This window comes from Bacillus rossius (assembly GCF_032445375.1).
Source record: "Bacillus rossius redtenbacheri isolate Brsri chromosome 4 unlocalized genomic scaffold, Brsri_v3 Brsri_v3_scf4_2, whole genome shotgun sequence".
Taxonomy (NCBI): Eukaryota; Metazoa; Arthropoda; class Insecta; order Phasmatodea; family Bacillidae; genus Bacillus; species Bacillus rossius.
Window position 1 is genome coordinate 17,618,007 of NW_026962011.1, and position 12,693 is coordinate 17,630,699.

The 12,693-nt window shown below is 34.2% G+C and overlaps 1 protein-coding gene across 2 annotated transcripts in view; it reads left to right on the forward strand.

Annotated features, from left to right (window-relative positions):
- LOC134541895 (lachesin-like) overlaps positions 1–12,693 on the forward strand; it is a 387,782-nt gene that overhangs the window by 245,330 nt on the left and 129,759 nt on the right. For both annotated transcript variants that reach the window (XM_063385625.1, XM_063385626.1), the window contains exon 3: positions 11,472–11,590. In XM_063385625.1, the coding sequence (XP_063241695.1) occupies positions 11,472–11,590 (119 nt within the window). The remainder of the gene's footprint in view (positions 1–11,471; positions 11,591–12,693) is intronic.

Below are 12,693 nucleotides of genomic sequence, written 5' to 3' on the forward strand. Positions count from 1 at the left end.
ATCCTCTAATAATTTATGTAATAATTTATAGCGATAAAAAAAATTTTAACTTAAAAATACTTAAGAATACTGACATTAAATTTTTTACAAACCTGCACTAACATTTAACTGTAGAGATAGCTCAGTGTTCATCATACTGTAAAGAGACAACAAATTGTAAGCCTACATTTATTCGACGCCATAAAAAATAAAAGGATTCCATGATGAAATATTTAATCTTAACCTTAAATCTTGAATCAGCTTAATAACGTTAATATTTAACTGTAGGAAGTATTTACAGACTATTGTCTGTAGTTTAAATAAAAACACATATACATACACATACTTAATGTTATAATATGTATTTTTAATGTTTCTGGATAATATTTTAGTAATTCAATAGACGTTTAGCTCCTAACGTGAGAATATATAACACAGAGATCATAATTTTTTATAAATAATTAACACCATCTTTTTTAAAACATTTTGTTAGGTTTTAATAATTTTTCCTTAAAATGAATACTTCTTGTATATTTATGACGCTCCGCATTATTTTAAAGAATTATAAGTGAAATTTCGTGACCGATTTTCTTATTGTGTGAGTAGATTTACAACATGAGAACACATGTGTTTGCTCGTTACCGTGGTTAGATGTTTACATATCAGTGGCGAGTACTGAAACACTCGCTCACACACATAAATACATATATAGCTGAAATAGTTAATTATTTAACTTCGTAATATAAAAATGGTAAATGTTCATGTTTTTGTTAAAACTTCGTTATAGCTAAGCCTTTATATATATATTTATTTATTTATATATATATTTAAATTTATATGTTTTCCTGGTGAAATAAAAAAATTATACTCCGTACCATTTCTGTTTGGTTATTAACCTTTCAATCAAGTTGCAATCTGTGACGCGCTTTTCAAAACGGCGACGAAGTAGAAGTACGTTAGAAGTATTACAGATTCGTTTGCCTGCACGCCTGCGTGCTTCGCTTCCAGTTCGGACAGCGCCTCGTGGCGTTGTGCTCTTGGGACGAACGTGCTCCAAGCGAGTGACTGTCGGCTGTGCCACCGCCTGGTCCACCAGTGGTTGGGGGGCGGGGGCGGGGACCGGGCGCAAAGAGACGTCTGGCAACTTGGTCCTGCGGTCGCCGGGACTGTGCCTGCGCGCTGAATGCTGCCGCTTCAGGAGGAAGACTCTTGCCGTCTCGCTGAATGCCCCGTCTCTCTCTCTCTCTATCGCGGCTCCAGAATTGACCTCTCCTCTCCATCTACCTCCCTCCTCAGTGCTGGCGGACCAACAAGCCTATTTTATACCAGCCAGAAGTGTTCCTCGTTCGACAGACCTCGCGCACAACACAGACCGGATCCTTGCATTCTGCGCACGCGAGGCCGAGCAACAGGCTTACGTTCGGTCGAATTCCCCTTGTTTCAAACAAAGCAATGTGGGTTCGTTCACAAACAGATAAGTCAGTGGACAAATACATGCTTCCGTTGAAATTTTTTTGTAGTCTCATGTGCTCTATTGAAAATTATCGCCTTACCTAATTTTGCGAAGAACGCTGGTGGTGTACAGGGAACTTTGTAGTTTAAGGTAACTGGTGCATTCAGAAAAAAAAATTGTATATTTTTTAAGTCTACAATAAAATACAATGCTTCTTTCCTCCACGTCTGTGTATTCATTGTATACTAGGAATTTTGCTACTCAACACTCGGTAATTACAAATAACCTTTATTTTTTTTATGAAAATGCGTCGCTTAGAAGTTCGTTGGCTTACAGTAATTTGTAAACAGTGCCGTAATTTCAAACACGGCGTATTTTAAAACACTCAGACACATTTTGAATAGTCAAACACTTCAATTTACTCGTTTGGAAATGTGGAACACTTAGCAATGTGCCAATTGCATCTGCCAAGAGGAATCGCTCTAATTATATCCCACATAATCTTCACTGCACATCTTGCTCGCATGATTTAGATCATTATAAAATAATATATGGTTTCAAGAGCGTGGTAGTGGTAAACCAGTATGACCAACCGTTTCTTTAGAAGCCGTGGACTAAGAATTCCCAAGAAAGAAAGAAGACTTACGCCCTTGCGAAAGGTATTTAAACGCCTATAAACAAGAATATTCCCGTGAAAGAAGCCTTGAAAGATAAATTCAATCTCTTGAAATCGAGATTTAGTGAGAATTTGTACCGGTGAGTTTGACTTCAAGGTGTACTTTACTAAATATGACCACAATGTCACTTATACTAATACAAACAATGGCTTCTTACACAAGTGATTAATATAAGGTCTACTTACACAAATGATTAATACAATTTATACTCGCAAAAATATTACTACAAGATCTAATAACAATATAAGATGTCTACAATATCTACGTACAAAAAATATGACTACAAGATAAAATATAACTTAAGATAAACACAAAATGTACTTACATTAAAGACGAATGCAAGGTTTTCTTTTACTACAGATGACTACAAGGTCTAATTACACTAAAGATTAAACAATATGTACTAATATTAAAAATTAATAAATGGTCTACTTACACTAAATGATCTAAATTTCTACTTAAATTTAATATGACTACGAAGTGCATCATTGCTTCTCTCTCAGGTTGAGCGCCGACACTTTTCTGTTAATTAACAACTCTTCTAAAATATCTGTAACGATTAGAGTTTCGTTGATAGGCCGAAAAAAGGAATTTTTCCACGGTAATTATTATTATTTTTTATTTCGCATTGAAAGCGGATACGAACACTCTTGTAGTAACTTTCTAAAACGTTATTGGACATTATATAATTTAAATAATAATTATCGCATTCAGGCCAAATGAGAAACTTTCACTGACACTAAAACTGGTGATCGAAGCTCTCCAAGATCACTGCACCATGTTATTTATTGACTTGTGAATCATTAGGTATTATTTAATGATTACATCATTATACCTGGGTTTAGTATTTTATTCATATAAAACATAGTGTTTGGAAAACATTGTTTACCCGATTGTCTTTTAAATATTTTATCTTTTGTTTATCAGAGAGTCTAGCACATAAATTATAACTATAAAATAATTTTCCAAGCTACAAAATACGTTCCGTTTCGTACATTTTCTGCATCCAAACAACATTTTAAAAACTGCTAAAAATTGAGAAAGCTTCAAGTACACGTCCTTATATTTTATATTGTTTTTTTATTGAAAAACCACTTCAACTTGCAATAAATTTAATAAAGATCGAGGCCAAATATGAACGTCACATCAAATGTTTTTGTTGAGGGAAAATTTAATAATAGATTAATTTTCATTTTAATTACGTTAGTTTAAAATTATTTTAATTTTTATTTGCCTAAACTGAATATGATCCTGTGAGCACAGTTGTATTTACATGCGTTAAATTAGCTGTTTTTAGTTAACTTTCAAATGTATAATTTTTGGCTTAATAAACATGTAAATTATACGATTCCTATGAGTGTTTCACTTTTTATAACAGTTATGTAGTTATGTATGCCACCATCATTGATACTATAAATGTATTTTAGGACTTCATTATTGTTCAAGGAAAATAAAATTATGTCAACACCGTTTAAAAATATATAACTATTAACTTGGCCAGGCCGGAAGACATTCCAAAAGCCTCAAATATCTTCCCAACGCAACGCGACGAATTTGGGGTAACGGACAGGCTAACACTGTGCCTATACGGCAAGGGGTTAAAGCCGGTGATTTGTATTTTTTTTTTTTAGGGAAGGGGGTTCGTGGCTAGCTATGGTCAAAGGATCCTAATTGTTTCCAAACCGGGCAATTGTGTAATCGTGTGGAGATTTCTCTCTCTCTCTCATTCTCTCTCACTCACTCTCTCTCCACTCTGACCTCCTTTGCCGGCTCTCTTTTCATGCGGCTTGCAGTTGCCTCTCTAATTGACTGCGCTGGCCTGCAGAACCGACACGTAATTGGATTCCCGCGCCAGCAAGGAGGGGCGTTATTGCCGACTGGTGACTGTCGCGGCTGCAATTCCCCCCTCACCCCCCAGAGGTCGCCTGAGGAATGCCTAAGCGACCCCGCGGGGCCGAATACACTCGTGATCAAGGAGCATAGAAGTTAGCAGAGATTTCACACCCACTTTAAGCATAATGCCTATTTTTTTTTCTCTAAAAACCAGTCACTAATGATTCGCACACTACCAACCACATACATAACATAAAACCAAAGAAATTTTGTTCTGTCCCGATTTATATCAAGATCTAAGTTCCCCTTATCATTCTTTGGGTTCACGATCTAGGGCCTTTAATATAAATTTAAAAATTTTTAATATAAATATTGTCTAATTGTTATTTTAGTGTTTTGGAATTGAACACAAAAATTAAGGATTTTTATAAGATTTTTTAGAGACTGAAGGCAGTGTTCGTTGGTGGTCTAAAACAGTTTATTACTAAGTGGTTTCACAATACATAAACATCGTAAAATGATGACATTATTTTACATAAATTCCAATCTTATGTAATACACACAATTTCTCTTTGTTTGAAGTGGTGGCTACAATCAACGAAAATACTCAAATAGGAATGAAAAATTTAAAAGCGCCTTCAATAATCAATTAATACATTTATACACACACGTTTACACAAAAATTTACATAAATGTTGGTTTTTAAACATGAACAATTATCGAGGTGTCCCGTTTCCTTTACATTTAGGTGCTATACATCATTTAATAGTTATGAATACTATTTATTATAATTTTTTTACTTATTAGACAGCCATACACCAAACACAACGATCTTTAAACGAGCGCGATTTAAAAAAAAACAAGGTCTTCAACCTGACTATGTAAAATTGTTGATTATTACCTTTATTTAGAAAAAAAATTAAGTGGTTTCCTCAAAACTAAAATGTTGTACGTGTCAAAATAATCATATTGAGAACGTAAAATAAGAGATCATTTACAATTCACATTATTCAAAATTATTTATAATTCAGCTCTGAATGTGAATGACATTCTGATGTTGGTATGGACGGAATCGTTAGTGTACAATAAGCGTATCGCAGGCCCTTTCTAGTGACATACCCATGCTCGTGGTCACGGGTTTATCTTAATTGCAGTTTTGTCCGTCTGTTTATCATATTTTATCAACTTGTTTGAATTTGATAAGTTCTCTACCGTTATACCTCGCAGACGTTCTCTAAGTACACAATAATAAAAAAACAATATGTATACTGAACTAAGCAAACAAAAAAATTTTCGCCAAGGATATGTAACCTCACATTAAAACAAAATCACGGTAAAAACCCAATAAACAAAGAAAAAGCGAGTAAAAAAATTATTATAGCATACAATATATTTAATATATTATTTATGCATTTAAGTTAAAAACTAAACTGATCGAAAATTGAACTTTAATTCAAGAAAAATGTACACCAATATATTAAAATAAAACTAAAAAAAAGTTTTCATTGTTAATTTCATAAAACATTACATATTTAATTATTTGTATAAAACTAAAGCATTCTCTGTTAATGATTCATACTTATTTAATCAAGTACATGAACTATGTACTGAAACCAGAGCTAAACCTAAGTTGAAGTTAAGTTGATGGCTTAATTTTTTTTTTATCCCAGTTAAGCGACGGGGAGAGTTGACCACGGTGTGTTCAAGGCAGCCCAGGCCAGGTGATCAATGCAGGGTAGTTCGCGATTTCGCCTCCCGCGGTTCGGAGGTGATACATCAACACAGGCCTGGACGCGGGGAGGAAGGTGAAATGTGCCAGACTTGAATCGCCAGCGAAAAACCTCTCAGGCTGGACGCACATAGAAACAGCCAAGACATGGAGCGACAGGGTGCGACATGGCGCGTCACCACACCATGCCTCGCAACTGCTCAAGTGCTCCAGCCTACCCGGGAAAACATGCGGTGAGCAGAGTTTCACGAAACACACGGCCGTTTGAAAACTACTCAAAAGTATCCGAGCGTTTAAGAATTCGCTGTGGGCCGATTGGTATTTTGGTTTTCGGATTAAGTTTTCAAACTGCATTTTTAGAAGTTTTAAGATGACTAAAAGGCGTGATATCAGAGTATTTTTTAAACATAAAACAACCGTTCCAGATTCTTATTATCACTTAAGGGACTTGAATTTAACCTTTATCTTCATTTCCCCGCCATATAACGTTACCGTCACCTCCCAAATTCCATAGTAAATCTATGCATGACGAAAAGACTGAGAGCCAATTCAGAGACTTGTGCTTATAGGCGATACGGCGCTAAAAAAACTTTACAATTTCAAAAAAAAAAAAAAGTGGTGAATTAATTGAAACCTTTTTGTGCTTACACGGCTTCAGCATGATGAATAATGGTTACGATGATAGAGGTACAAGGAGCACTTAACGACTTAGTTCTGATGAATGGGTATTTCTGTATAAGTTACAAACGCTCTGCTTGGTGCTTTGATATCAAAAGTCACTTGCTAACACCTTGTCAACTCTGTCATGTTTCTCATGCGGCCTACTTAGAATCTGAACAAGGTATATATGAATGGGTTCATCTTATTCCACGTGCAAAAATATATTATAGTTATTTACGAAGTAGCATTAACGGGAATAAAACTAATTAAGATTAATACGAAACGGTATGTAGATAATTTCAAAGTAAAACTTATATTATATTTACCGGATTAGAGTAAATTATTTCGGTAACTTTCTGACTACCCCATCCTATAAACGTGTTGACCACAAATTAGTTTTTTTTTATTCTTGCTCATAAAAATATTTGTATCGATAAACTGATAGTATATAAACTTATATTATAATTGATAGTTTAGTTAGTTATGAGTGTATTTTGATGTGTTACAGAAATGTTTTTTTTAATAAAAGTATTATATTTAATATCATTAATTTAAATAATGAAAGCATAAGGTTAATAAACGACTTATCGTTTAAAACTATCTTAGATGAGAGGACACAAAATGCTAAGACAAAACTTAAATGAGAATAAGAACTGTAAAAATTCACTCTTAGTAAAAAAAAAATATATAAAGTAAATTTTTCGAAAAAAAAACAATGCTATTAATTCTGTGGTTTTATAAATTGATAGAAAACCTTTTTTTTCTCAAATTACATAAAATTCATTAACTGAGTATATAATAAGACGATTTCTAAGACTAACCAGTGATTTTTTGATTAGGATATACTGTAAATATCCTTAGCCTTCGTAAGAAAAATGCATGCAAGAATTTTAATCACAAAACTAAAAAATATATATTTTATATAGATATAATTCATTTAATTATAATACACAACATTTTTATTAAATATTAGATTTTTAACATTTACTTTATATAATAATGCCACTTTCTAAAAATAAAAACTGTACAGTAATATAATCCCTGCCATTTAATCTGCAGTCTGTATGTAATCTCAAAACTTTCACCATAATGTTTATTTTCAAATAGCCATTAAAACAAGTACTACAAGGCAACACATCAAAACGGGAACTTTTGGTAAAACAAATAAAAATAGAATCCATGCAACGACACAAAATTACATTGACATTAATTGAACCATTACAATTTGCTTTTTACGGAACAGCAATACAAACTATCAATTTTTGAATATTACGTCCTGCAGATGGCATGCGTGTCTACGTGTGCATTCTTCTATTCTGTTGTTCAGGTTCGCCACTGAAGCTGCAACATCTCTGCTGGGACGCCACGAATTTCGTCTCCAATTCTTACAGTGTCCTTGTCCGAGTCGTGTGTAGACCCGACTGTTGAGGCAGCCCCACAAGAAAAAAACGCAGGACGCAATTTTCAGAAATTTATCATTTGAATTGTTAGTTCCTTAAAAGGCAAGTTGTAATGTTTAAATTACTTTCAAATAAACCTTTTTGCCGCAGCATGTATTCTATTTTTTTATTTGTTTGCGGAAAGTTACTGTTCTTCGATGTAACTTTTTTATAACTCATATTTTTTTATGATGGCGTTTTGTGTGACGTGTTGGTAACCAAATCTTCCTCACATTATCCATCAGTTGTGTTGGAACGGAAAGAGGGGGGTAAGCGTGGTTCATATTCTACGCGAGTCGCACGCGAAATGATGCCGCCAAGGTATGCATTTCAAAGGCTTTGGAGCCGTGCAGATACGGTACGCCCTCGCTAGAAGGCAAACAATGTGGCATATTGGTTTTTTGTTGGCTTGACCTCACTGCGTGGGAGCCTTTTCCGATAGGGCAATACATATTTCCTGCAAATATTCCACAGCTAGCTTTTTTTTTGTGGATTATCGCGAATACGCTAAGAAGAACCGAAACCATCATATCTTGTAAATCACTACGTCCATCAAGACTATTCCTTGCCTTATCGCTCCTAATAAATAGTTAAAGAGTTATTAAGGGAAAAAAAACATCTGGGCGATTCTTAGTAATCGTCCGTGATGTGTAGCATCTAACTTCGAAAACGAGAAAATTCATGTGTTCTCGTGTTAATAAATACACTTATAATACGAAATCCGGAAACTAAATTAAAATAATCAGAATTCTTAAAAATTATTTCCTTTTAAAATATATAATTAAATGGCGCAGATAAAAGAGAAGAAGACGAATAAAATACGACACCCCGACTTTGGTCCAGATATTCGACACCGAATTAAATTAAAATACAGCCCATCTTGTTAAAAATTCATTAAACTGTTTCATAATATAAAGTTTGGATTTGTCTGTGTGAACTTTAGTTCGCGTCATCCGCCACAGATGGCAGCACGGTGGTTACTCATTTTCGTTCCGTGCGATTTCCGTTCCATTCTCGAAATTACTTCCACAAAATTCCATATACCGAGAGCTATGATGTTACACATATAAAACAATTATGAGAAAATTGTTTTTGTTAATTTTACTTGATTTTAAAAAATATATATTCACGGACAGAATGAGTCCACGTTGATACATTCCCTTTAAGATTTTCTCCCTTACTACGCATTTCCATTCTTCCCGCACAACGTCGGCTACTGATAACGAGTGGGACCTTTTTTATTATCATTTTCACGCGCTCTCGACCTGACACGCTACATTCCAGGAGCGCGTTTCAGAAAGAATGCGAGTCGAAGAAGATTCGAGGCAGGAAGGCGGGAAGGAAGGGCAAAGAGGGTTGGTGGAAATCATCGGAGCATGATATGAACTTCAATTCCAAAAGTTCACAGAACTGTGAGACCAAAGAATGTAATTTTCATAAATGCCAGAGACCCGCGACAACATTAAAAAAATAATCTTAAATATTTGCGAGCGGATAGAAGGGAATGGCTTTTAAAATCTAAATGCAAGATGAAAATCATGCTGCATTATAGAATTTTAGCTGATAACAAACCACCATAATAAGTAATGGAATTCTGAAAAACATATTAATAAATCACATTATTACTACAAATAAAATTAAGGTTTTAAATTTACATAAAAATGCACTCAAGCTTAGATAAAACTATTTTCAGGTTTAACAAATTAAAATAATTTTTAAAAACCTTAATCAGGCATATTATCAAATAAGTCTTCATAAGCCACATTTAATATAAGTGAAAACACAGGAAACTTACATATAAGTGATATAACCGGCATTAAAACCCAGATTCATCCGAACAAGAATGCATTACCCTAACCACCTGTCCACGCTATTTTAAAGTATATTTAATGTATCTTGGCAATTATCTAATTTCTCCGTAACTTAAGTCTATGAAAGACCACCTCGACATCTTTCCCGAGCGAACGGCGAACTTCGGTTAACATCGGAACAGTTCGGGCATCAAGTTACACAAAAATAAACATTTGGACGTGGCGAAATGTCTTTGTGGTCCGTAGGCTTTTTGTTACAGTACAGGGTAAATAGCGGCCACTGTTTCCAGATTGGTTCTACTTAGTTTTGTGATTACATTATTTTTTTAATTTTATCATAGTTAATTTTAAGACGTATTAGTTTTTTAATTTTATTATTTGTTGTATTTTATAAGACCATAAAAAAGTGTGTTTTAGGGGTGTTATTTCAGTGTTTGTCATTCTGAAAGAGAAAAGAAAAAAATCATACTTTAAACACCAATTAATATTTCACATGAAGAACTGTTTGTAGCAGTAGGTCACTATTAACAACAAGGCATCATTAATTTTATGTGCTGTGCTCTAGTAGAGTCTAAAAATTAATATGAATCATATAAAAATTTGGTTAAAAAACTTTTGAAACAAAATTGGCATCTTTTAGTCACAACTCCTTATAAGTTTAAATTTTTCTGAAAGGAGACACGAAAAAGTATTTCCAAAATTTTTATTCCCTATTTTCCTTAACAAAATGAAATGTTTTAAATATATTTAAAAAAATTATAAACTTATATCTTAAAATTATGTTGGCTTGCCAAGAGAGCATACCGAAATAAGTACAATGCAAATGGAAGAATATTTATAAAAGAGAGTTAAAGCATACACCAAAACACAATTTGACGTGACACTTTTTTAAGTGCAAAAATGATGAAATTTCAAACACACACCAGCCTCTAAAATGGCTCAGGTGCGATCGTTGTAACTTGAGGCTTTTGACAGTACTATCCATGAAAAGCCAGAAGTCAGTGGTTTTGTCGTTTGACTGGTGGATGAATGGTCCCTGGTTCATTTACCAGTCGATCCGATTTTGTTTACTTGTTTAAAATTTCCTGCCAGGGTGAAGGACTGGATGTTTTGTCGTCTCTTAGTCTTCACGCTGCGGAAGTCGACGACAGACCCTTGCGTTTTCACATCGCCTAGGTTGCCCTGGACACGCCATGACAATCTTCCCTACTTACTGTGGATCCGAACCAGTCTACAGGCCGATCACACCGTCATCATTATCAATAATACCATCATCAAACAATCAGCTGTTCAATGTTGGGGCCAATATTTATTGGTTTCTTTTCTTTGTTCTTTTTGGATACGCGAACTATCTCCATTATCATTAGAGACGGTCGTTCTAATAAGGCCCACGCCTTGGTTCTATTCAAGGCCCCGTCTTAGTTCTTACCAAGCCACCACCTGGGATATAATCAGGCCCCTCACTTTGGTTCTAACTAGGCCCCGGTCTCGGTTATAACCAGGCCCCCATCTAGGTTATAACAAGGCCCTTGTCTTGGTTCTAACCAGGCGCTCATCTAGGTTTTATAAAGACCACCCATTGGTTCTATTTAAGTCCTCACCTTGGATATATTCTCGCCCCAATACTTGATTCAAATCATACCCCACCTTGATTCTAATCAAGCCCACGCTGTAGATATAATCAGGCCCCTTCTTTGGTTTTTGCCAGGCACCCAAAATGTTTCTAAGAAGACATCAACCTTAGTTCTAATTCACAATTTGGATCTAATGAGATCCCCGCCTTGGTTATAATTAGTTCCCCCTCGCTGGTTCTAATTAGTTCCCCCACCCTGGTTCTAACTAGTTACCCGCCGTGGTTCTAATCAAATTGTGCCTTGGGTGTGTCCGCAGGTCAGGTGCCGGCGGCGGAAGTGGTGCCTGAGTTCCTGGCGCCCTTAGAGAACATCACGGTGTCGCAGGGACGGGACATCTACTTCACGTGCGTCGTCAACCACCTGGGCCAGTACACGGTGAGCGGTGACAAACAACCTCTCCTCTTATGCCTTTGTGAACATCCAGAACTCCTTTGTTTTTTTAAATAAATATGGGAATATCTGTTAACCAAGTTAATCAGACTCATCCCGTGTTTACTACCACAGCCATGGAATACAAAAAAAAAATAATCTTACATTTATACTAAATTCAAATATATATATATATATATATATATATATATATATATAACAAGTAATGTACCAATTCCATAAAGGAATCCTGTTTTTTTCTTTCTTAACTAAAACTAGATAAACACTGTTACAAATTAACAGAGGTAAACACTAAAAAACTATTTTTAAATACATTTTAATTATATTCGAATATATAATTTGAATTATAATAAAATCATATTCCCGCATTCAGAAAACAAATTCTAAAAGTATTTACAAAAAGTTGGTTGAATAAGTATGTTTATAAAACATACCGAATTATTTAACTCCTGTTTGATTATTTATCTATGTGTTCTTTTGTTTAGAGTTTTTCATAATATAATTGATAATATTAAATTTATAACTTGTGTTTATGTGTATTTATATTATATCTGTTGTATTATATGTATGCGTCATCCTATAATTGGCTTACCGCTGTTCTATGGCAGATTAACAGAGATAAATAAATAATTAAAAGCAAATTTGTATAACAAAACAATACTGACCACCTTTACATTTTTATCACCATTTTTTCATGCGAATTGCAAAAACCTTTTAAAACACGATGCGCAACTAATATTGAAGAGAAATTTTTCTTAGATTTTATCATCTGATTGATTTGGAGATATGATTTAGTACTATAATAAATAACCAACCATTTTGACTACCTATGGGGTCGAATTCATAAAAAATGTTAAAACATGCTACATAATTGATTGTCTACATTAATCCTACTTGGTTTCTTACCTCCCACTTAATTGGTTTCACAGATTTTTGTTATAAAAAAACACATTTTTTTCATCCGCTTAAGAAATGTATTTCTAAAAATGGGAAAATACATTACGTAACTTTACATGCATTTTGTTCGGTTTTATTTTCTTATCTCTAGTTTTAGTAGATTCGGAAGTATACATTTTCATTTTAAAATC